The sequence below is a fragment of the Coregonus lavaretus genome, assembly GCF_964263955.1.
Source record: "Coregonus lavaretus genome assembly, chromosome: 23".
Classification (NCBI taxonomy): Eukaryota; Metazoa; Chordata; class Actinopteri; order Salmoniformes; family Salmonidae; genus Coregonus; species Coregonus lavaretus.
Genome location: NC_140010.1, coordinates 9,839,757 through 9,865,756, shown reverse-complemented (window position 1 = coordinate 9,865,756; position 26,000 = coordinate 9,839,757). Strand labels below are relative to the sequence as shown.

The window sequence follows — 26,000 nt, the reverse complement described above, 5'->3', positions numbered from 1 at the left end:
TGCTATTATAAACTGGTTACCAACGTAATTAGAGCAGTAAAAATAAATGTTTTGTCATACCCGTGGTATACGATCTGATATACCACGGCTCTCAGCCAATCAGCATTCAGTGCTCGAACTACCCAGTTTATAATTGTTCTTACCTTTCAGGTAAAATCACTGAAAAGTTTGTGTGTTCATACTATGTGTGGTGGTGACGAAGATAAATAAAACTCTGGGTATGGACATATCTGCCTTGTTCTTGCCAGACAGCCTGTAGTGAGCACCAGCTAGCCATTTTTTCAACAGATCTGTACAGACTAGTAATAGTGATAGTTACTTACAAAGATGGCCAGCAGGATGATATTCCATGGGAATTTTCTCCTAAAGACAGGGGAGGGGCCACATAAGGACAGCACTTCAATACAATAAAACGTTGTTGTCAACTATATTGTCAACATTTACCAAAGGTGTTCTTTAAGAAAGAGACTCACCTGGGTCCTTTACAGCAGACCAGCACAATGTGAGTGACAAAATACACAGCGCTGCAAAGACATAGGTCAACACAGCTGTCAATCAAACAGCACATGCAAAACATAGGCCAGTATAGCTGTCAATTTTTACATTTACATTTGAGTCATTTAGTAGACGCTCTTATCCAGAGCGACTTACAGTTAGTGAGTGTATACATTTTTCATACTGGCCCCCCGTGGGAAACGAACCCACAACCCTGGCGTTGCAAGCGCCATGCTCTACCAACTGAGCTACAGTACTGTAAAACCATAGGTCAGTAATAAGGGATAGTACTTACAATGACGCCCAGTAGACAGCTGGGTTTCTGATCACAAACAGCTTGACAGATTCACTGCAAAGAAGAGAAACTCAGTTATCCAAACACACATGTGCAGGAACACAAAACCACTAACACACAGTCATACACAGTCATAGTAACACACACACTCACACAAATGTGAAGACGGCCACGATTGCGACAGTGACGAGTAGCTGAGATGCCAGGATCATATACACCTAAGAAAAAAGAAAGAGAGAGAGAGAGAATATTATACACTTCTTGTGTGTTTGTGTGTGTGTGTTAACTGTGTGTGTGCGTGTGCGTGCTGTGTTCTCACCTTTCGTATGAAGGAGTGTCGCACTTTCAGACTGTCAAAGCTGCCTGCCGCAAACCCCTCCCCATCGCCTGTGACATCAGCAGAGACATCATTAGAGTCATTTGTCAGTTCACATCAGAACAGAAGCCTGGTAATCAACTACTAAAGTATAACCTATAGTATCAAGTATTTATTTTAACTGTGTGAAGGAGCTTCTTCAGTAGTAACAGAACACTCAGAGTAAGCCCCAGCCAGGTGAGATAGGAGGGTTCAGGCTTACCGCTCAGTGCACTGCTTGGCATCGTAGGGGGAATGATAGGGGGCATGGGTGGCATCATAGGCTGGTTGTTGTAACCTGGACCCCCAGGGTGAGGCTGGCCTGGGTAGGGCCCAGCAGGGTACCCGGCAGGCTGGCCGGGGTATGGAGGTCCATGGGGACCAGAGGGATAGGTGGCTGAGGGCTGGCCTGATGTGGGACCTCCATTGGCAGGGAAGCCGTAGGCGGGGGGAGGGGGGTAGTTACCACCTTGGGGGCCATAGAGGGGGGCATGAGAGTCATCGTAACCCGGGGGGAAGTCAGACCGAGACATACTGTCTGAGAGAGAGAGAGAGAGAGAGAGAGAGAGAGAGAGAGAGAGAGAGAGAGAGAGAGAGAGAGAGAGAGAGAGAGGGAACAAACACCATTGTAAATACAACCCATATTTATGTTTATTTATTTTCCCATTTGTACTTTAACTATTTGCACATTGATACTACACTGTATATATACATAATATGACATTTGAAATGTCTTTATTCTTTTGAAACTTCTGAGTGTAATGTTTACTGTTAATATTTATTGTTTATTTCACTTTTGTTTACTATCTACTTCACTTGCTTTGGCAATGTTAACACACGTTTCCCATGCCAATAAAGCCCTTAAATTGAAATTGAAATTGAATTGAGAGGATGAGAAAAGAGAGAGAGAGGGGAGGAGGGAGAGCGAGAGAGAGAAGTGGTTATGGCCCATTCAACCAGAACTAAGACAGGAGTCTTAACGCGTCAACATGCTTCCCACCCAAACAGTTCAGAACAGTATGTGAACATATTATCACAACATTTTGTGAAGTTTTTGTTTGTCTTGGTCTTCGGCAAGGGTTTCCATATGTTTCTGCTTATATCTGTGGTTCACACACACATCACTGCAGCACAACCACACATACACACACTGCAAACATCACAACCATACATCACAACCATACAAACATCACAACCAAATGTAACATTTCCAATAACCACTATTATACTATTACATACGCCACACATTATCACATACACTAAACACTACAGAGCTCACTGACAGAGAGAAAGACAGAGAGAGAGTTTAGAGAGTAGAGTTTATATAGGTCATTTAACTTGCAATGATCATTATGGGAGTTCCCACAGTTAGGGAGTAGGCCTCTAAACTCCCACGAACAGGGATAGTTTGGGTGTAGGCCTCCACCTTAAAACATGCCATTACGTCACATCTCCAGTGCTAAGCAACAGTGAAAAATATCAGCTGGAAAAAATGCTTCTGCCGTTTGCCGCCCATAAAACAGTCCCTCTGTGTGTGTGTGTGTTTCTGTAGTTACCCACAGGTTTATGACTAAACACTGTGTAACTTCTTCAGCCGTACGTCATGGGAGAGAGTGTGAAGTGAGAATGTGAAACTGGCTGGTTAGGTTTCTAAAGTAGTCTGCACGATTCAAAACCGCTTTAGCCCATTGAATACGGCCCGTGTCAGTACAGCCCTACCAAAGTATCCAAGTTTGGCCATAGCCAACTGCGCATCTCTCTCTCTCTCTCGATCTCTCTCTCTCTCACACACACCAGTGTTAAAATTAAATCGCAGGCAAAACGTAAACTGGCCAACTCCCCTCGCTCACTGGTGGTTTAGACAACTGCCTCACAAGGTAAGTGTACAGTAGGCCTATTCAGGTGTAACCCAGGGACTACCAACTTCAGCTCATATTCAAATCATTTTTAAAAAAAAATTTTAACGAACACTGTGAGTGTATGGTGTGCCGGAAGTATAAAAATAGTTTGACTCACCACGCAATGAATCCAGGAAAAACAAGAACGCAAACACTGACAACAAGACAAAAAAAACGATAAAGGCCGACCAGTCTTATAACACGTCTATAACGATAGGTGATCAAATTATTGAAGTTTGAAACTCTAATTCCGTCGAGTTTTGAAACTGTTAACGTTTCTCTCTCTCTCTATGGTCCCTTCTCTCTCTTTCTGACCCCTCCTTGTTTCCTTCCGCAGCAGGCAGACAGATGTCAGCTCGAGCCGTAGAACATTTCCTGGAATTTTGAAAGAGTTGTTACTTGTTAGTGGGTGGAGTCAATCTAATGGGGGTAAAATAGAGTACCCGATTATATTACAATCACCCCATTAAAAGGAGGAAATCATCATACCAATCACACCATTCATATGGTGAATGTACGCGTTACTTTTTAATAGTAGTTCAGAACCACACATCGTACTGCGTGATACGCGACCTTTTCAATGGTGATTTTAACTGTCTGAGACTGAGTGCGCATGTTCACCATAGAAGCCAACACAAAACGTTTCCCGGGAGTTTTTACTGTCAGATTCCTGGGTATGAAAAATGTATGCACTCACTAACTATAAGTCGCTCTGGATAAGAGCGTCTGCTAAATGACTAAAATGTAAATGTAAATTGTGTTTGAGTTTTTGATTGGGAGTGTACAGTGTAATATTTACAGGTAAGGAAAGTTCTTCTACAACTTAATTATGTCATTGGCAAGTATAGTCTATCGTATTTAGATTTAGCATGATTCTTATAAAAGCATGCTTGAATTATAACTTGTTGAGCTGTTTAGACCCTGATTTTCATAGTTTCATAGTGAGCTAGCTAGCTAAGTTAGCTAGTATTGCCAAAAGAATGTTAGTGACAGTAGCTAGCTATAAAAAAAAAAAAATAGCTAGCTATCCTCATCACGTTGTAGCTAGATGTAATTTCTCTGTTCCCACTCTAGTCTGTTCACACTGAATGATGACTTTTCCCATCACTCAAGGTATGTTCAACAATACCCTTCAATAATAAGTAAAACACTTCAACAGGTGAAATATTTAATCAGATTAGCTAGGTACTTGTCATTAGGATTTTAAAGGGGAAATCAGCAGTTTCTACATACATCTTTGGACTTGGAAATTAATGATATGTACCGATTTATTCTTGAAGAATATAACTTATAAAGGCCTTATGAGCTTAGTTCAACTGTCATACCCCACCAGAACCCTAAATATAAGATTGTTTTATTCCAATGTTTGTAAACAAAGTAAACAAACACTGTATAGCCTCAAGCTATATCATGGATGCTCAGTCCTTGCATCCATAGCTCTGTCTAAGAATTTGAGAGTGGTAACATTTCTCCAGCCCCTTCCCATAGCTTCTTACCGAAACAGGGACATGGAAGACGCTTAATTTTTTCTACTGCTGATTGCCACTTTAAGTGCTTTTCACTTGCTTCATATTGTAACCTGCAGTTGAGTGCAGTATAATGAAAAGACTGTCTCTTACTACCCTGACCAAGGGCTTTTGGTTTTGTTGGCAAAGGCTAATCCCTTGTCAGTTAGACCAAAAGGCCTGAAGGCTCATATTCAAAGACTTGGAAACACTTACAGTGCCTTCGGAAAGTATTCAGACCCATTGACTTTTTCCACATTTTGTTACTTTACAACCTTATTCTAAAATGGATTAAATAAAAAATAAATCCTCAGCAATCTACACACAATGCCCCATAATGAGGTTAGACTACTGCAATGCTCTATTTTCCGGCTACCCGGATAAAGCACTAAATAAACTTCAGTTAGTGCTAAATACGGCTGCTAGAATCCTGACTAGAACCAAGAAATTTGATCATATTACTCCAGTGCTAGCTTCCCTACACTGGCTTCCTGTTAAGGCAAGGGCTGATTTCAAGGTTTTACTGTTAACCTATAAAGCGTTACATGGGCTTGCTCCTACCTATCTTTCCGAGTTGGTCCTGCCGTACATACCAATACGTACGCTACGGTCACAAGACGCAGGCCTCCTAATTGTCCCTAGAATTTCTAAGCAAACAGCGGGAGGCAGGGCTTTCTCCTATAGATCTCCATTTTTATGGAACAGTCTGCCTACCCATGTGAGAGACGCAGACTCGGTCTCAACCTTTAAGTCTTTACTGAAGACTTATCTCTTCAGTAGGTCATATGATTGAGTGTAGTCTGGCCCAGGAGTGTGAAGGTGAACGGAAAGGCTGGAGCAACGAACAGCCCTTGCTGTCTCTGCCAGGCCGGTTCCCCTCTCCACTGGGGTTCTCTGCCTCTAACCCTGTTGCAGGGGCTGAGTCACTGGCTTGCTGGTGCTCTTTCATGCCGTCCCTGGGAGGGGTGCGTCACTTGAGTGGGTTGAGTTACTGACGTGATCTTCCTGTCTGGGTTGGCGCCCCCCCCCTTGGTTTGTGCTGTGGTGGAGACCTCTGTGGGCTATACTCGGCCTTGTCTCAGGATTGTAAGTTGGTGGTTGGGGATATCCCTCTAGTGGTGCGGGGGCTGTGCTTTGGCGGAGTGGGTGGGGTTATATCCTTCCTGTTTGGCCCTGTCCGGGGGTTTCTTCGGATGGGGCCACAGTGTCTCCGGACCGCTCCTGTCTCAGCCTCCAGTATTTATGCTGCAGTAGTTTATGTGTCGGGGGGCTGGGGTTAGTTGGTTATACCTGGAGTACTTCTCCTGTCTTATCCAGTGTCCTGTGTGAATTTAAGTATGCTCTCTCTAATTCTCTCGTTCTCTCTTTCTCTCTGAGAACCTGAGCCCTAGGACCATACGTCAGGACTACCGGGCATGATGACACCTTGCTGTCCCCAGTCCGCCTGGCCTTGCTGCTATTCCAGTTTCAACTGTTCTGCCTGCGGCTACGAAACCCCTACCTGTCCCAGACCTGCTGTTTTCAACTCTAAATGATCGGCTATGAAAAGCCAACTGAGAGACCTGAGCCCTAGGACCATACGTCGGGACTACCGGCCGTGGTGACTCCTTGCTGTCCCCAGTCCGCCTGGCCTTGCTGCTATTCCAGTTTAAACTGTTCTGCCTGCGGTTATGGAACCCCTACCTGTCCCAGACCTGCTGTTTTCAACTCTTAATGATCGGCTATGAAAAGCCAACTGAGATTTATTCCTGATTATTATTTGACCATGCTTGTCACTTATGAACATTTTTGAACATCTTGGCATGGTTCTGTTATAATCTCCACCCGGCACAGCCAGAAGAGGACTGGCCACCCCTCATAGCCTGGTTCCTCTCTAGGTTTCTTCCTAGGTTTTCGCCTTTCTAGGGAGTTTTTCCTAGCCACCGTGCTTCTACACCTGCATTACTAGCTGTTTGGGGTTTTAGGCTGGGTTTCTGTACAGCACTTCGAGATATTAGCTGATGTAAGAAGGGCTATATAAAATAAAATTGATTGATTGATTGATTGATAATGACAAAGCGAAAACAGGTTTTTAGAAATGTTTGCAAATGTATTACAAATAAAAAACAGAAATACCTTATTTACATAAGTATTCAGACTCGAAATTGAGCTCAGGTGCATCCTGTTTCCATTGATCATCCTTGAGATGTTTCTACAACTTGATTGGAGCTCACCTGTGGTAAATTCAATTGATTAGACATGATTTGGAAAGGCACACACTGTCTAAATAAGGTCCCACAGTTGACAGTGCATGTCAGAGCAAAAACCAAGCCATGAGGTCGAAGGAATTGTCCGTAGAGCTCTGAGACAGGATTGTGTCGAGGCACAGGTCTGGGGAAGGGTACCAAAACATTTCTGCAGTATTGAAAGTCCCCAAGAACACAGTGGCCTTCATCATTCTTAAATGGAAGAAGTTTGGAACCACCAAGACTCTTCCTAGAGCTGGCTGCCCGGCCAAACTGAGCAATCGGGGTAGAAGGGCCTTGGTCAGGGAGGTGACCAAGAACCTAATGGTTACTCTGACAGAGCTCCAGAGTTCCTCTGTGGAGATGGGAGAACCTTCCAGAAGGACAACCATCTCTGCAGCACTCCACCAATCAGACCTTTCTGGTAGAGTGGCCAAACGGAAGCCACTCCTCAATAAAAGACACATGACAGCCCGCTTGGAGTTTGCCAAAAGGCATCTAAAGACTCAGACCATGAGAAACAAGATTCTCTGGTCTGATGAAACCAAGATTGAACTCTTTGGCCTCAATGCCAAGCATCATATCTGGAGGAAACCTGTCACCATCCCTACGGTGAAGCATGGTGGAGGCAGCATCATGCTGTGGGGATGTTTTTCAGCGGCAGGGACTGGGAGACTAATCAGGATCGAGACAAAGATGAACGGAGCAAAGTACAGAGAGATCCTTAATGAAAACCTGCTCAGGACCTCAGACTGTGGCAAAGGTTCACCTTCCAACAGGACAACAACCCTAAGCACACAGCCAAGACAACGCAGGAGTGGCTTAGGGACAAGTCTCTGAACATCCTTGAGTGGCACAGCCAGAGCCCGGACTTGAACCCAATCAACCAACTCTGGAGAGACCTGAAAATAGCTGTGCAGCAATGCTCCCCATCCAACCTGACAGAGCTTGAGAGGATCTGCAGAGAAGAATGGTAGAAACTCCCCAAATACAGGTGTGCCAAGCTTGTAGCGTCATACCCAAGAAGACTCGAGGCTGTAATCGCTGGCAAAGGTGCTTCAACAAAGTACTGAGTAAAGGGTCTGAATTTATGTATATGTGAAATTTCTAAAAACCTGTTTTTGCTTTTTCATTATGGGGTATTGTGTGTAGATTGTTGAGGGGGGAAAATGATTGAATCAATTTTAGAATAAGGCTGTAACGTAACAAAATGTGGAAAAGTTAAGGGGTCTGAATACTTTCCGAAGGCACTGTATGGCATCCAAGGTCCTTCAACGCAATACTTTCCAGACTAGTATATCAAACAACTGACCAATAAACATTAATGTGGGCGTGGTCTGGCACATAAATGTACACTTGAAGTCGGAAGTGTACATACACTTAGGTTGGAGTCATTAAAACTGTTTTTTCAACCACTCCACAAATGCAAGTCGGTTAGGACATCTACTTTGTGCATGACACAAGTACTTTTTTCAACAATTGTTTACAGACAGATTATTTCACTTATAATTCACTGTATCACAATTCCAGTGGGTCAGAAGTTTACATACACTAAGTTGACTGTGCCTTTAAACAGCTTGGAAAATTCCAGAAAATGATGTCATGGCTTTAGAAGCTTCTGATAGGCTAATTTACATCATTTGAGTCAATTGGAGGTGTACCTGTGGATGTATTTCAAGGCCTACCTTCAAACTCAGTGCCTCTTTGCTTGACATCATGGGAAAATCAAACGAAATCAGGCAAGACCTCAGAAGAAAAATTGTAGACCTCCACAAGTCTGGTTCATCCTTGGGAGCACTTTCCAAATGCCTGAAGGTACCACGTTCATCTGTACAAACAATAGTACGCAAGTATAAACACCATGGGACCACGCAGTCGTCATACCGCTCAGGAAGGAGACGCGTTCTGTCTCCTAGAGATGGACGTACTTTGGTGCGAAAAGTGCAAATCAATCCCAGAACAACAGCAAAGGACCTTGTGAAGATACTGGAAAAAACAGGTACAAAAGTATCTATATCCACAGTAAAACGAGTCCTATATCGACATAACCTGAAATGCCACTCAGCAAGGAAGAAGGCACTGCTCCAAAACCACCATAAAAAAGCCAGACTATGGTTTGCAACTGCACATGGGGACAAATATCGTACTTTTTGGAGAAATGTCCTCTGGTCTGATTAAACAAAAGTAGAACTGTTTGGCCATAATGACCATCGTTATGTTTGGAGGAAAAAGGTGGTTGCTTGCAAGCCGAATAACACCATCCCAACCGTGAAGCACGGGGGTGGCAGCATCATGCTGTGGGGGTGCTTTGCTGCAGGAGGGACTGGTGCACTTCACAAAATAGATGGCATGAGGAAGGAAAATTATGTGGATATAATGATATATTGACTCAACATCTCAAGACATCAGTCAGGAAGTTAAAGCTTGGTTGCAAATGGGTCTTCCAAATGGACAATGACCCCAAGCATACTTCCAAAGTTGTGGCAAAATGGCTTAAGGACAACAAAGTCAAGGTATTGGAGTGGCCATCACAAAGCCCTGACCTCAATCCTATAGAAAATATGTGGGCAGAACTGAAAAAGCGTATGCGAGCAAGGAGGCCTACAAACCTGACTCAGTTACACCAGCTCTGTCAGGAGGAATGGGCCAAAATTCACTCAACTTATTGTGGGAAGCTTGTGGAAGGCTACCCAAAACATTTGACCCAAGTTAAACAATTTAAAGGCAATGCTACCAAATACGAATTGAGTGTATGTAAACATCTGACCCACTGGTAATGTGATGAAATAAATAAAAGCTGAAATAAATCATTCTCTACTATTATTCTGACATTTCACATTCTTAAAATAAAGTGGTGATCCTAATTGACCTAAGACAGGGAATTTGTACTAGGATTAAATGTCAGGAATTGTGAAAAATTGAGTTTAAATGTATTTGGCTAAGGTGTATGTAAATTTCAGACTTCAACTGTACATATACAACCTGCATATTTTCTCATCAGGCCACAGAGGTTCCCTCCAGATTGGTCTTCAATCTGTTACTCTGCATTCTGGAAGCGATTGCTGGTGGGTGACCATCGATGGAGGATGCTGTTCTTCCTCTCCATCGTCTTGAGTTTTCTGTAATCAGAAAGGTTCTAAATACTTTGTCCAGGGACATCATTTGTATTAATTGATCGAACAATTACACTGTTAAAAACTAACTGAGGAAGTACCTCTCTATCTGCACAAGCTGACAAACAGCTGTTCCATCTCCACTTTCCTGCTGTGCCCTGAAAATAAAAAATGGATCAAAGAGGGCATACAATAATGCATGCCAAAAAATAACAACTTTGTTTAGTTATTTGAAATTAATTGCATACATTGCAATTGTATGTTGCTGGAGCATTGCAACATATTGCTCCTCCCAGCACAGAGCAAGTTTTTGCCTCTCAAGGGTGACACTGACATTCCTGCCCCAATCCCTAATGGTGTCCAGTGTTGTTCCTAAAACATAACAACAGTGACAGATGTGACAACATTTCTAATCAATACTGAAATTCTATGATTAGATTATTGATACAATGGTTTACCTGGAAGAGACTGTGAAATTTCTGCCATTTCCCTTTCTGCCTCTGTTGCAACTTCTGTTGCTCGGGAAAGCCTCTGTGGCAGAGAGTCCACTAACACAAAAAAAATGGACATCACTAGAGTCAACCAGCATCACGTAAATGAATAACAATTCCAAGTGTACTAACGTTGCCTCTGGCATATCTTTTTCCCATGGTGGAGAAGTGCATCAGTCAGGAGGTCAATATGATGGGACGGCATCATCTCTTTGGTGACCTTCCCAAAGCGCCTCAGATACGACAACAGCGTCTCCATCTGCTCCCCATCTGCCAGTCCAGCACCTTCCACATATCTAGTGTTCAATTTCATCTAGAAATATAAAATCATGTCATACCATGGTAAAAGGGTTATTTGGTTAAACCTTATAAAATATGAATAAATACCTACTGACAATATTAATGATCATGTTCAAGTACCTGACATGGCAAGTCATGTCCATAAGCATGGAAAACTGGCTAAATGAATTTGGTCCCATGCTTCAATTCAGGTGTCACGATTCTCTAAAGCAGAACCCAGAAGCAGACCAGGACAAGATGAGTAGAACGAAGGTGAGTATTTATTTACAGACTCAAATGTGGAAGCAGAATAATCCAGGAGACAGAGCGGGCAGCGGAGGCGAGTTGGTGGGAGTGAATAGGCAGATCCAATGGTGTCACAGAAGCCACCGACGACCAGGCAGGGGTGGGGTGAATGTTCCGGGAGAATGATGTTCATGGCTAACGATCTGGCAGGGAATGGATGTCAGGTCAGGGCGCCTCAGGTCTTCCGAGAGGGAAGACTTTCTTTTTTTTAAACCCCTCCCTCCGTAGGCTACACTGACCTGGAGGCTAGTTCAACAGCAATGCGTCGTGTCTTTTTTTTATGCTGGAGATTTTATGATATCATTACATTTTACATGTATTTATTGTTGTTGAAAATAACGAACAGATTGCTTGTTTTTCGTTGAATTTGATTAAAACCAAACTTATTCGAAATATTAATTGTCCTGGTTTTATGGTGAGAACGTCCGTGGCACGCATGCAATAAGATGGTTTCAATATGTATGTAAAACATTAGATTTGGGAGCAGTGTAAAGGTGAGTGGACATTCTCCCATTCTCTTTATATTGGATGTTTGTCCAGCTACTGTGAAAAGTTTGGATGTGGGTAAAACCCTCCATAGTCTGCGTTGTTTTAATATTATATGCCCACAGGAAGCAATTATGGTGCCTGTAAATGTATTTAGACATTTTAAACATGCCTATTTAAAAAAAGTTTATTTAGAATTTGATTAAAATTATTTTTTCTCTTTTTAGGCCTTATCAATAATTAATTTCATATTGCTTATTGACAACATTTGGCATGTCCATGATCAGCCATAATGCAATTTACAGTAAGCCAAGCCCCTATATCAGTGCGAATGCTATGTATATATTTCCACATTGAAGCCATGCAATTACTTAGAACAATGTGGACTGCAAACATGTTCAAGTTAACATATTTAAGAAAGATGGGATAAGTCTACATTTTGTTATTTTGTTTCTGCAAGCTGTTTAACAAACTATACCGGACTAATAGTTGATTCCAAGGCAATACATAAAATACCGTAAATACACAACTTGAAGCAACCACACATATTTAGCCATGGAGCACTTTCTGATTGGCCAGTTAGGGGCCAAGCCTCGACACACCCACAACTTGTTTATTCATCAAAACAAATGGTGTAAAGGACTTAAATAAAAATACTTGAAAGTACTACTTAAGTAGTTTTTTGGGGCATCTGTACTTAACTTTAATATTTATATTTTTGACTACTTTTACTCCACTATATTCCTAAAGAAAATAATGTACTTTTTACTCCATACATTTTCCCTGACACCTGACAAAGTACTTGTTACATTTTGAATGCTTAACAGGACAGGAAAATGGTCCAGTCAAAACTGTTCGCTGCTCTGGCACCCCAATGGTGGAACAAGCTCCCTCACGACGCCAGGACAGCGGAGACACTTGAAACCCCACCTCTGTAAGGAATACCTGGGATAGGATAAAGTAATCCTTCTACCCCAAAGAAAAAATAAACATATTGTAAAGTGGCTATAAGGTGAATGCACCAATTTGTAAGTCGCTCTGGATAAGAGCGTCTGCTAAATGTCGTAAATGTAAATGTAATGTTGGAGTGTGCCCCTGGCTATCCATACATTTTTTTTTAAACAAGAAAATCATTGCTTAATATAAGGAATTTGAAATGATTTATACTTTTATTTTTGATACTTAAGATTATTTTAGCAATTACATTAACTTTTAATACTTACATATATTTAAAACCAAATACTTTTAGACTTTTACTCAAGTAGTATTTTTTTGGGTGACTTTCAGTTTTACTTGAGTCATTTTCTATTAAGGAATCTTACCTTTCACTCAAGTAAGACAATTGTGTACTTTTCCCACCACTGATCAAAACCCAGCCCTTTCACGCCAACGCCACAAACTGCGCCGATAATTGTGGTTGTGAAAATAGCAAAAATAGCTATTCTGAAAGACTGGATTCATAACAGTAATACTAGACCAGACGCAGCTGCCGAATAATCTTTTTTGTGTCATTTCTTTTGTAAATGTTGTTTTAAAAGTAGGGGGTCGCTTCTTTGTTCATACTGCACAAGGAAAAAAACCCATCGAATTAGGAATTAGATACGTAATAGGATCTCTATGGAAATAACCACCACATATTACGCTGCGCGTTTATAAGATCTTTATGGTTCTTCGACTGTCAGGCGTTGTTGCCACGGCAACCCATATTGTGAGGGTTTTTCTTGTTCTTGAGACAGACAGACAGACAGACAGACAGACAGACAGACATCAACAGCGAAAAAAAGATCAGTGTAATCTTCTGCCAGACTTACATTTACATTACATTTATATCATTTAGCAGACACTCTTATCCATAGCGACTTACAAATTGAACTTCTAGCTAAATAAGGTAAAAACATGCGAGCTCACTGAATGATTCAATCAATCGTTTCTTTATAGAATGATTTGCTATCACATTAACTTCAGCCAGCAAGCTCAGTATTAGTTTGCCAACTCTAGCCTGTGGTGTTGCTGTTGTTGTTGTTGTAGTAAGCTGCTTTGGCAAACTGCCCATATTCATATTTTCGTGTATCTGAAACTCCAAACTGAAAGTCTGATATGGAGGAGACTGCAACAACGGAGGAAGCCGAGGAGTTAAAAACCTCTAGCGAGGGCATCGCCTTTCTGTCCAGCATAGGTGAGTTAAATAGAGGTAGCTGAGTCAGTGAGTGTTGGCACCTGCACTCTCAAGTGCCTCTTTCATGGTAGCCCTGCTATGGCTGTAGCTAGTTTTCATAATGTGTGTGTGTTTGTGTAGGGGCCACGGAGATGCAGCAGTGTGTGTTTGAAGACTCTCTGGTGACAGTGTCCGAGGGGGGCAGAGAGCTGGGAGAGTTTAAGGTGACTGTGGAGAGGAGCAGCTGCAGGGAGCAGCCTTGTCTGCTGCTGCACGCACACAGCCATGGAGCTATTGACAACACTCCCTGTGGTACAGCCATCACTGGTAAGACTGGGGGGGAAGAGTCTTGAGTGTTGGTCTTTCTAAGTCTGCGATTACTATCTCCGTCTCTCTTTCCAATCAGCCTACCTTTCTTTGAACCTGGAGACCCTGGAGCAGAACCACCACGAGTACGTCAAGGTAAACCAGCTTGAACTGCCTGAAACCGGTCTACACAGGCTAGACCATTTTACAAAACCTTATAAGACTAAAACATCAAAACTCTGCAATATAACATTCCCATAAATTCTCTGCTAACCTAACGTAGCAGGCATAGAAAGACCCCTGAGCAGAGTTCACGCTTCAGTTTTTCATGGAAAACTGTGATGAGTGTGATGGAAGGAGTCAGGCGCAGGAGGGTAATCACCGAATAAAGAGTTTATTCCTTCGTTACACAAAATATGCTGGAATAGCGACAAACGAAACAGGCACAGGTGAAATATCTACCCTGGCAACAAAATGGTACGAGTAGCTCCACTGAGCTATACTACTCTCACATTCAAACAATCACCCACAAGGACAAGGGGGCAGAGGGAACACTTATACACAGACTAATGAGGGGATTAGAACCAGGTGTGTGTGATTGACAAGACAAATGTGATGATGATAATTGGGGCGGCAGTGGTTAGTAAGCCGGTGACGACGAACACCGAAGCCTGCCCGAACAAGAAGGGGAGGCAGCCTCGGCGGAAGTCGTGACAAAAACGGAAGTCAGGTTGAAAAAACCAGACGTTTGCGTTTTCTGGCGATTCCGCATAGACTAATTCTCTGCTCTCAGCTTCAGGACCACCGATTGGACAGGAAGTGTCACATGGTCCAGCGTGATGGACAGCTGGTGGTGAACAAAATCACCACTGTGGGAGAGGTGAGAGAGAAATGGGGGGAGGAGGTATATGTATGTGTGAGGTAGGAGGGCAGTGTGTGTTTTCCATTGTGCTCTTTGAGAAGGATTTCTATCTGAGAATTCTAACCTGGTGTGTGTGTGTGTGTGTGTGTGTGTGTGTGTGTGTGTGTGTGTAGGAGGTGAGGAGGCAAACCGTGTCTTACCCTCTGTCCTCTGTGAAGGGGTTAGTGTGCGAGGGCTCTAACCTGCTGCTGCTGAGGGTTTTCGCTCTGAGGAAGAACATCCCGGAAAACATGACCTTCCTCTCCTTCGACCAGGATGCACACATCTCCACCTCCACATACGTGAGTGTGTGTGTGTGTGTGTGAGCCTACTTATACAGTAGAAATGTGTGTGTCTTCTTTGTGAAAAGTGTGCATGAGTTTGTTTACAGTACTGGAACTTTTTATTTGTGTTCTCATTTGTGTTTGATTTGACCGTGTATTGACCACGTGTTTTGGGTAATGAGTGGTCTATCTGTGGTCAGAGGGAGCTGGGGTGCAGGCAGCAGACAGTGGGAGAGGAGGTGGTGGAGGTGTTTGGGGTGGAGAGGACGGTCGACTCGGTGGAGGACATCCCAGCCACGTGGCACTGCTACTTCCTGCCTGACGGGTAAGATGACATCACTACCACCAGACCAAAGGGACAGAGGACATACAGGGCACCGCCCCAAAGATGGTGGATGAATGAAAATAGTTCACTCAGGACATTTACTATTGAAAATAATTGTCAGTTCCTGTCTACTTAAGGGGTGGCTCTCCCACAGACACCAATGTGATAGCAGCTGGGTCTGGTCTACTTAGTTCATTGACTTCCATTTAAACAGAAAAAAGGAGGGAGTGGGATGTGTTGCGTCTCTGACCGCCCCTCTCATCACTTTCTACCTGTGTGATGTCATATCCTGCACCTGTTTAGGCATCTGGCTAGCCGAGTGCAGGTGGGCTCTCCTGTGACCATGAGGCTCTTGCTGCTCCCGCTCCAAACACACACAGGTACCGAAACACACATATACACACATACAAACACGGTATTAGGAGTGTTCCCCTATTTACATGTGTGTGTGTGTATCTGTGTTGTGTCTCAGAGGTGAGGGATGTTAAGCCCGTGTTTGAGAAGAGGCCTCTGGTCTGGGAGGAGGACATGCAGATGCACTCCATGTTCCTTGACAGAAAGGTGACATATTAGTATTTTCCTATCCCTCACCCCTACTCTCACCCTAGCCCAGCGTTTCCCAAACTCGGTCCTGGGGACCCCAAGGGGTGCACATTTTGGTTTTTGACGTAACACTACACAGCTGATTCAAATAATCAACTCAGCATCTAGCTTTGAATCAGCTGTGTAGTGCTATGGCAAAAACCAAAATGTACACCCCTTGGGGTCCCCAGGACCGAGGTAGGGAAACGCTGCCCTAGCCCCTTACTCTTAAAACACTAACCCCTACGTTTCTGACATGCCCTTATGTGTGTTACAGGAGGAGTTGAAGGCGGAGCATGCCTCGTACCTGCGGCAACACCCGGAGCTCCGCACCATGATGGCCGACTTCCTGCAGTTTTTGTTACTACGGAAACCGAGCGACGTCTTTGTGTTTGCCTGCGAGTACTTCTCCCCATTCGCCTCCCTCCGATCCCCGGGGAGCACCTTCAACACCTCCTCACCCTGAGGACGCACACTGGGGCTGCGTCTCAATAGTCTAAAATAGCTTCCTCTCCTCGTTTGCTCTCCTTCAGCTGCACTGATCTGAGACACATATGGGATAGGTGAAAGCACTGTGATGTAGGCTTGCCGTGCCTACTAGAGATTTGCATTCACCTGCCCTATTATTTTATGTCAATACAGATGGAGGAAAGGGAATGAAGAGAAGAAGCCTCTTTTTGGGATGCAGCCCAGTTCTCTTTAATGTGTTCTTTCTTTCATCTCTTGAAGGACAACTGAACTATTAGTGGTTTGGGCAATAAGGCAGAGCAGTGGTTATGAAGGAAATGAGATGAGGAAAGGGAACACTTGTAGATTATTGGTACATAGATAAGGAATTCTAGGAGCTCATTTTCAGCTGTGTGTGTTGTCATTTTAAGTTTCAATAAAGTGTGATGTTTTATTTAAGCAAAATGTGTGTTGTGTTTATTCAACTTAAAATAACAAAGGCCCTATATTTTATGTACCCGGAAGAGGTACATGTTACTGTACAACCAATGAGCGCGCATTGTCATGACCTACTGATACTCCAATCTTCAAACCTAAAGAAAACGGGACAGCCGGTCCAAGGAGCACGGTGGCAGCGATATTTCGTTTTTTAAAAAGTATATAGCCTACATACTGTAAATTGCGACAGTTTTTTTGATAGTTGTGTGAATTGACGCGGCAGTTCTCTTATGAAGTCTGTTCTGTCAGTGTCTCATCTACTGGCTACGTGGTGGTTAGTACATTAGTAGAAATCGACCCAAGGTAAGTTTTGGCCGCTCCTTTAAAATGTTATTTTATGTCACTTCTCATGACAACAGTCAACGGCTGTATTACTGTTGAATGACAAGTTAATATGATTAAACATGCTGTAAACATTATTTGCGAATTACGATGTTGTCACTAAAAGTACAGACGAGAGATTTCACTCTCGACGAGATATGTCCAAAATAATCCCAATACGTTTTTATGGGTTTATTTTGGACATAAATTTGTCGGCCGCCCTTGGGACAACTACTCACATTGTTAGTGCGGAGACGAGCATATCGTGATTATGTACAGATCTCACCGTCAGACAACGTACTTTCCAAGTCTGCACTTTCCCGGTGCGGTGTTTGTTGGTTACGTCATCAATCGTCAAGAAATTATGCCGCTTTGTTTTTCTGACACAGTGGCGGTTGGTGCCGTTTAAAGATGAGCGAGGACGATTATTCTTTTTAATGAGCATGGCCTTATTTCTATTACAGCATATTGGATGACTGTAATGTAATTCATATTCCATTCACCCAGTTCAATGTAACAGCGATAGGTTTGGGCTACTACATGATACTCACATTTTCCCTATACCTATCATGAGGTTGCTATAACCTAGCCTATGAATGAACGTTTACAACCTAGGTGCACAGGTCAAGAGAAATTTGAGTAATCAATGTTACAGACATTGACACATTTAATACCGCCTTGCACACTCTTGCCTGCATCTAGCTGATCTAGGTTGTAATCATTAGTCCAACAGTTGCACAAGATCATTTCTATTGGACAAATTCAGGATGTTTATCCCCCTCTCGTTCTGTTTGCTTCCGTTTAAGAAACGTTTTTCAACAGAATCGGCGGAATGAATACACCACTGATCACTCGCAAACACAGTTCACTTTAATAACAGCCACATATAAACAGCAAGATCTCTTTGTTCATTGGATAATTCCTTCTCGCATCTACGCGCTCTCCTCCTCTCACCTTTTCCCTTCGCTTGTGGACTTCAGTGCATAACACATCAGCTGTCTGTGACCAGACGAAAAAACCTTTCCAACCCAAACCTTCAAATCATAACCGTTAACCGCAACATACAGCCTACATTGTTGTCACCATATTAGCTAACGTCAAGTCAACATAGCTACTACAACTAACGCGTTAGTAAATCCGCTACAATCATGCAGTACAGTGTACAGTTAGCAAGCAGTTTAGCAGTTACACCGGGCGGGCCCCGGTGGCAATCAATTAATTAAACCAAAAGCTTACCTTGACTTGGAAGAGTTCCAGTATTGGATAGCCATAGCCATCTAGGTAACATAGCATCCCTCTCTGTTTGAGCTGGGTGTTTGAGTAGGCTAAACTAGCTATCTGCCCTTACAAACTAAATGAAAGTAAAAGTTAAAAATAAAATATATATATGTATCTGTCTTGCTCTCTCTTTTGCTTCTTCTTCATTTTTGAATAAATTTATTTGTTCAAAAGTGTTCAACTATTGTCCTTCTCTCTCTTTGATTCAACTACTCACCACATTTCATGCACTGCAGAGATAGATGGCTGTAGCTTGAGAACCATGGTGCTACCCTACAGAGTGCTGTTGAGGCTACTGTAGACCTTCATTGCAAAACAGTGTGTTTTAATCAATTATTTGGTGACGTGAATACACTGCTCAAAAAAATTAAGGGAACACTGAAATAACACATCCTAGATCTGAATGAATGAAATAATATTATTAAATACTTTTTTCTTTACATAGTTGAATGTGCTGACAACAAAATCACACAAAAAGTATAAATGGAAATCAAATGTATCAACCCATGGAGGTCTGGATTTGGAGTCACCCTCAAAATTAAAGTGGAAAACCACACTACAGGCTGATCCAACTTTGATGTAATGTCCTTAAAACAAGTCAAAATGAGGCTCAGTAGTGTGTGTGGCCTCCACGTGCCTGTATGACCTCCCTACAACGCCTGGGCATGCTCCTGATGAGGTGGCGGATGGTCTCCTGAGGGATCTCCTCCCAGACCTGGACTAAAGCATCCGCCAACTCCTGGACAGTCTGTGGTGCAACGTGGCGTTGGTGGATGGAGCGAGACATGATGTCCCAGATGTGCTCAATTGGATTCAGGTCTGGGGAACGGGCGGGCCAGTCCATAGCATCAATGCCTTCCTCTTGCAGGAACTGCTGACACACTCCAGCCACATGAGGTCTAGCATTGTCTTGCATTAGGAGGAACCCAGGGCCAACCGCACCAGCATATGGTCTCACAAGGGGTCTGAGGATCTCATCTCGGTACCTAATGGCAGTCATGCTACCTGTGGCGAGCACATGGAGGGCTGTGCGGCCTCCCAAAGAAATGCCACCCCACACCATGACTGACCCACCGCCAAACCGGTCATGCTGGAGGATGTTGCAGGCAGCAGAACGTTCTCCACGGCGTCTCCAGACTCTGTCACGTCTGTCACATGTGCTCAGTGTGAAGACCATATGCTGGTGTGAACCTGCTTTCATCTGTGAAGAGCACAAGGCGCCAGTGGCGAATTTGCCAATCTTGGTGTTCTCTGGCAAATGCGAAACGTCCTGCACGGTGTTGGGCTGTAAGCACAACCCCCACCTGTGGACGTCAGGCCCTCATACCACCCTCATGGAGTCTGTTTCTGACCGTTTGAGCAGACACATGCACATTTGTGGAGGTCATTTTGCAGGGCTCTGGCAGTGCTCCTCCTGCTCCTCCTTGCACAAAGGCGGAGGTAGCAGTCCTGCTGCTGGGTTGTTGCCCTCCTACGGCCTCCTCCACGTCTCCTGATGTACTGGCCTGTCTCCTGGTAGCGCCTCCATGCTCTGGACACTACGCTGACAGACACAGCAAACCTTCTTGCCACAGCTCGCATTGATGTGCCATCCTGGATGAGCTGCACTACCTGAGCCACTTGTGTGGGTTGTAGACTCCGTCTCATGCTACCACTAGAGTTAAAGCACCGCCAGCATTCAAAAGTGACCAAAACATCAGCCAGGAAGCATAGGAACTGAGAAGTGGTCTGTGGTCCCCATCTGCAAAACCAGTCCTTTATTGGGGGTGTCTTGCTAATTGCCTATAATTTCCACCTGTTGTCTATTCCATTTGCACAACAGCATGTGAAATGTATTGTCAATCAGTGTTGCTTCCTAAGTGGACAGTTTGATTTCACAGAAGTGTGATTGACTTGGAGTTACATTGTGTTGTTTAAGTGTTCCCTTTATTTTTTTTAGCAGTGTATATTTAGTATAGTTTTATCTAAAAAGGATAACTTTTTCAATGTTTCACTATTTGTATTTTTATGAAATTCACTGAGGAGGATGGTCCTCTCCTTCCTCCTCTGAGGAGCCTCCACTGTTCTGACACTTGCCTTGTTGACGCTGAAATACGTACAGACAATCTATGACCAAGATATAAACTGAAACATAAATTGTCTGTAAAAATGTTTTATTCTGTTAATTTAGTCAGCTTCCCCTTCATTCATTCCGCCCCCCTGCACTAATCTGTGGACTGTGCAGGTTTCTCGTCCTGTCATGCAGCAGAGGCTACCTACATGTCATAGTCCTGTAGCCAGTGCTTAATTTGAGACGGATCCTGCCGGAACAAGTCCGGCACCTCTCAGTTTGGGACTGTTTCGTTCCGGAACCCATTTGCCAGGATCCGGTACTTCTCTTGGCATTATAATTTTTTTCACAGTTTGCAATGTAAAAAATTATAATAAAAGCAGAGTTAATTCAAGTTGCCTCCTCTGTAATTATCCTGCCCCCTAAAAAATGTAACGTGAAAACGTGCCTGATATTCTACAGTAAGAATTGATTAGAGTTGGGCCGGCCCGGGTTTGTGGTTTTCGCAACATTGTAGCGCTTATAGACCAATGCGTGGCCATTGCTGTGGTGAGAGAGAGAAGCGCGCCTGTATCTCTCACAGAACTAGAATGACATTCGCTTTCTATGATCTCTTTCCCCTCTCTGCTCTGATTGACATGAGCCTGCAACTGTCATCTATCCAGCATTGCACTTCATCATTTGTTTCCTTATAGAATCACAGCCGCGGGAAGGGTGCTGGATGTGCCGCAGCACCCCTGATAAATTGAAATACATTTGCCAGAGTTATATAATTACTGCTGTCTGTTCAGAAAGAAATGAATTAATTCAGAATACTCCACTAGGAGTAGGCTTATAATTTAGCCACAGAGGAGCAATAGCTTTTTTTTTTTTTTTTAATTGCCTAGCTGTGGATTGTGTGTTGGCCAATCACAAAGCATGCCTACAGTCGGGAACGCGTGGCAAATCTGTCAGTGAACAGCATGCATCCAAAACAGGCATTTTGCAATATTTCAAATACAATCGCAGGAAAACACAGATTGGAAAGTAAATGGCTCCTGCTGAAAAGAGAAGACTAATCTGTAGGCCTGTAGGCTACTAAATATGTTATCAACTTCCAAATAGGCCTATTGAGCGAACAGCATGGCCTTACAAAGTAAAACAAAAGAGAGGCTTTTGACACAAGGGCATCAGCCATAGCTGGTGATTGTCATTTCGATCATTTGTGAGGTATTTAAAACAATTCTGCTAAAGTCTTCAGTCATCTAAAATGATGTAGAATTGCATGAAATGCGTTTATAAAAGGCCCACATTTTCCCAGACCCTCTTCTCTCTTTCATAGCTCTGTGCAGGTGGTAGTTGCAGTGCAGTCTGGTCAGGGGATCTAGTGTGTGTATGATGGAACTGTGCCTGCTGTCCCGTATTGATGAGGAGCTGGACTCTTCTGATGTGGCTGTTCTGTGCTTCCTGTGCAGAGACATGCTCAACAGGAAACGCCTGGAGGCAGTGAGGGACAGGGACCACATACAGAGATTATTAAGGTCCAACCCTAACGTCTTCCTACACATTAATGTACGTCTGAAAGCATTGGATGATAGGTTTGGTATTAGTAATGTGGTAATAACTCCACCTGTCCCTCAGACCGGTTAGGGGTGGAGTAAGGTAACACCATATTGATGACCGTCCCAGGTTGTTAGCTATAGCTAGCTAATTAGGTAACATGACTGAACAAGGTGTATCCTAAACAAATGGTTAACGGAAGGGATCTGCAAGTAGCCTAGTTTTCTATATACTTTATGAATGTAAAAAGAGGCCCGCCAATGCACGATATACATTTAAAAAAACTTAGTGCTGGTATTATGGATCATTTAGTTCTAGTTTTTTCTGTGTCTATTTAGTCAATTATAGTCTTGTCAATTGCCACAGAAAAATAGGTGCTTGACAAAAAAAAGGTCACTATTTTTGTTAACACTGACACACACACCCACAATTACATTCTCTCTCTCTCTGTCCCTTGTAGACGGCCCTGGAGGTGCTGTGTGAGATGGAGAGGCTGTGTGAGATGGAGAGGCAGGGGCTTCTGACAGAGGACAGACTGGATGAGCTACAGAGGACACTGGAGGAGTGTGACACACAGCTGACCCGCACAGTACGCCAGCACAGAGGAGGTACATATTGATATACACACACACACACACACACACACACACACATAATACACACACACACACAGCTAGCCAGCAGGTACAAATCACTCTCACTCTCTCCTCTTCTGTCTCTCACACATACACACTCTTTCACTCTGATTCATATTTCAGTATTTATGCATTATATTAAAATATACATTGTTATTTTTACATGGTTGTTGTTTTTTAGCAAGGGGCAATCTGTCATGGCAGAAATCTTCTGTTTAGCCAATCAGCAACCAGAAACAGCAGCCCAGCTCCTCCCCCGGTTCAGCATGGACCAGAGGGCCTTCAGCCCCCCTCAGTCACTACAGAGCATGTCTATATCAGAATCACAGCCCAGCCCAGCTCCTCCCCCCGGTTCAGCATGGACCAGAGGGCCTTCAGCCCCCCTCAGTCACTACAGAGCATGTCTATATCAGAATCACAGCCCAGCCCAGCTCCTCCCCCCGGTTCAGCATGGACCAGAGGGCCTTCAGCCCCCCTCAGTCACTACAGAGCATGTCTATATCAGAATCACAGCCCAGCCCAGCTCCTCTCCCCGGTTCAGCATGGACCAGAGGGCCTTCAGCCCCCCTCAGTCACTACAGAGCATGTCTATATCAGAATCACAGTCCAGCCATAAGTCTCACACACACACACACAGACACATACACGTGTAGCTGAAGTGTGTTCTTGCCCCTTGTCCATAGGTGAGTGTGGGCAAAGCGTGAGTTTGTACTCGGATGCAGACACGGCACCTCAGACTGGGTCTGGGCCTGACCAGGTAACAACTTCAACAATGCAGCTCTGGAACATCTCTAGGGTTAGACAGTAGGGTGGACTATAGACATCAAACATAACGTTGGGCATTTATTTTATTGTTGTCCATGGGGTTAGAGGTAACTGTGTGTGTGTTTGTCCAACTGATGGAGCGCTATCCCATTACCTGTAATCCTCGGGGGATGTGCTACATCATCAATAACCACCATTTCCTAGGAACTTCAGATCTGAGGGACAGACCAGGAACTGAGCAGGACGAGAGTAGGCATCCTTGCTCACCTTATTGGTTGATATTATGAGCCTGATCTCATTCAGTGAAGCCCATTGGCCAACCTGGATTTCAAATTCTGTCCTCTCTCTCTCTCTCTCTCTCTCTCTCTCTCTCTCTCTCTCTCCCTCTCTCTCTTTCTCTCTTGCTCTTTCTCGCTCTCTCTCTAGGGGCTCTTTTTAGTGTGTTCTCCAAGTTGGGGTTTGAGGTGGAGGTGGAGAGGGACCTGACAGGGAGGACCATGTTAGAGGTGGTACAGGAGCTGGGAGGGCGGAGTCACGTACAGGCAGATGCTCTGGTGAGCAGTGAGATCTATTTGTACGGTCATAAATCTCCATACTCTTCAGGATCGGCTCTGGAAGCCCAATGGGACTCCATTGAATGGAACTGAATAAAACAATTTTATCTAATCTCTCTGTCTCTGGTCTTAGGTGGTGTGTGTGCTGTCCCACGGGGAGAAGGTATGTGTGTTTGGAACAGACGGGGGGGTGGTGCCCATCCGGTCCCTCACACGCCCCTTCACCAGCGCACAATGCTCCTCTCTGGCTGGCAAACCCAAACTGTTCTTCATCCAGGCCTGCCAGGGGAAGGGCCTCCAGCAAGGGACACTATTAGCCCCCTCCATTGGGCAGGGAGAGAGACGGGCGGTACGAAGCGGACGCCGGCGCCATCGAGTCAGTCCCCTGGGATGCAGACTTCCTGGTTGGTATGGCAACAGTGGAGGAGTATAAGTCATTCCGGAACACTAGGGCAGGTTCCATCTACATCCAGGAGCTCTGCAAACAGCTGGTGTTGGGAGCTGCCAGGTGAGTTAGGGGAGTGGGGGGTAGGGGCATTAACAGGTGAGAGATGTGTTGTGATGTGTATTTCCTGTTTCCTGTATAGTGGGGAGGATATGCTGTCGGTGCTGACGCGTGTGAATCATGAGGTCAGCAGAGGACTGTATGGAGACTCCAAACAGATGCCCGAGCCCAAGTACACCCTCACCAAGAAACTTTTCCTCCGCTACCCCTGAAACACCTCTGCCTTACAGATCCAGACTGAGACACCTCAAATTGGGAGTCATGTCTGAACATTGAATTCTCATTGGCCCAATACAATTGTTTTTATATCAATATCAAATCATTTCTGGGTAACAATGAAGTACGAGCTGTTATTGGCAGAGAGGTTTGGAAATCTCGTTGTTATTGGCCGATGAACCAATTTACTGCATGGTGATGTCACCATGGAAAGCCGAAACTCCCGCCCATGCAAACCTGCTGATTAGAAGGTCCTGTGTAGATTGTATTTTAGGCTTTGGCGGTATACCGTATATACCATATACCGGGGTATTTGGAAAAAGCTACCGGATGGTTTTTCAATACCGTCAATTTTTTTTTGTTGTTGACGTTTTTCAATAAATGTGAATATTTGTAGCTACTTCTTAAGTTAATACCGGCAGTCAACTTGTGCAATACGTTACGAGATAAAGCAAATTGCTTTCTTCATTTCACCTGTCACATTATTTTACGTTATCAAGCTTACCGTAACGGGAAACGGCAGGCGCTTGTGAGTCCATAGCGTTCTATATCTATCTGCGAGTCTCTGTTGTGCGGCACACATGGGGTGATGAAGTTTTCGCTCGTAAGCATTTAGCTAACAGTCTATGTGATATCGATATTAGTTTGTGCAAATGTTTTACTGCGCTGGCTTTTAAGTCCACCATCAGTCTCAGGGACCCTACCACCGATTCTGTACCTTGGCCCATCTCCAATCAGAGAGAGTGTGACATAGAGATAGAAAGAGGACTCATCTTTATATCTCTGCCATTATAGTGTCTGTGACAGCATGGGCAGTGCCATTGAGGCTACAACCCATATGAATCCCCACCAAGTTGACTACTTTAAAATGGTGGAAGCATGGTGGAAGTCCTCAATGGCATTGACCATGCTAAAATTGTCTTGTGGCCACTAGAGGCCTCTATCATTCTCTATGGGGTGTGATGAACATGGGTTGCCATGTCTGTTTTCCTGACAGATGTTTCAAACTCATGTGATTCATCTATTTTTCTATTAAATGCTGGCAATTGGGGAATGTTTACTGTATTCTACCACCGCTGGTTCTGGAGATGGTCTGTAAAATGGGTGTCTATTTTTCTATTAGCCATGTTTCACATTTTTATATTCAACAAGATGTCACTCTAATTCTGAGGAGCATGAGGTAAAAACATT

At 43.9% G+C, this 26,000-nt stretch overlaps 3 protein-coding genes, 1 long non-coding RNA gene and 1 pseudogene across 5 annotated transcripts in view; 3 read left to right on the top strand and 2 right to left on the bottom strand.

The window, feature by feature from the left end:
• Window positions 1–197, top strand: part of LOC311098863 (zygotic DNA replication licensing factor mcm6-A-like) — a gene marked incomplete at its 3' end in the record, with an annotated part of 4,483 nt that extends 4,286 nt beyond the window's left edge. The window contains exon 9 of the mRNA XM_084139427.1: window positions 151–197. Within this exon, the coding sequence (XP_083995553.1) occupies window positions 151–197 (47 nt within the window). The remainder of the gene's footprint in view (window positions 1–150) is intronic.
• Window positions 198–299: 102 nt separating this feature from the next.
• LOC311098862 (protein lifeguard 3-like) lies at window positions 300–3,628 on the bottom strand (the record flags this gene model as incomplete). Its single annotated transcript, XM_084139426.1, has 7 exons — window positions 3,162–3,628; window positions 1,369–1,683; window positions 1,110–1,177; window positions 944–1,008; window positions 791–844; window positions 474–524; window positions 300–363 (listed from the first exon to the last, which is right to left on the bottom strand). Exons 2-7 carry the CDS (start codon window positions 1,676–1,678, stop codon window positions 300–302), a joined length of 612 nt encoding a protein of 203 aa, XP_083995552.1. The 5' UTR covers window positions 1,679–1,683; window positions 3,162–3,628.
• Window positions 3,629–9,562: 5,934 nt separating this feature from the next.
• On the bottom strand, window positions 9,563–10,923 carry LOC311150755. The gene is made up of 6 exons (XR_014615135.1): window positions 10,798–10,923; window positions 10,510–10,690; window positions 10,345–10,434; window positions 10,135–10,258; window positions 9,988–10,044; window positions 9,563–9,892 (listed from the first exon to the last, which is right to left on the bottom strand). It is a non-coding gene; the product is annotated as an uncharacterized lncRNA (long non-coding RNA).
• Window positions 10,924–13,545: 2,622 nt separating this feature from the next.
• catip (ciliogenesis associated TTC17 interacting protein) lies at window positions 13,546–16,805 on the top strand (the record flags this gene model as incomplete). Its single annotated transcript, XM_084188160.1, has 9 exons — window positions 13,546–13,624; window positions 13,745–13,930; window positions 14,010–14,065; window positions 14,703–14,789; window positions 14,945–15,112; window positions 15,295–15,419; window positions 15,723–15,799; window positions 15,892–15,980; window positions 16,279–16,805. The coding sequence occupies 9 exons, from the start codon at window positions 13,546–13,548 to the stop codon at window positions 16,465–16,467; spliced, it is 1,056 nt and encodes a 351-aa protein (XP_084044286.1). The 3' UTR covers window positions 16,468–16,805.
• Window positions 16,806–21,889: 5,084 nt separating this feature from the next.
• LOC311098737 (caspase-8-like) lies at window positions 21,890–25,999 on the top strand (annotated as a pseudogene). The gene is made up of 7 exons (XR_014615688.1): window positions 21,890–22,146; window positions 22,595–22,742; window positions 23,453–23,526; window positions 23,675–23,783; window positions 23,961–24,088; window positions 24,222–24,596; window positions 24,676–25,999. The product of XR_014615688.1 is annotated as a caspase-8-like (transcript).
• Window position 26,000: the final 1 nt, after the last annotated feature.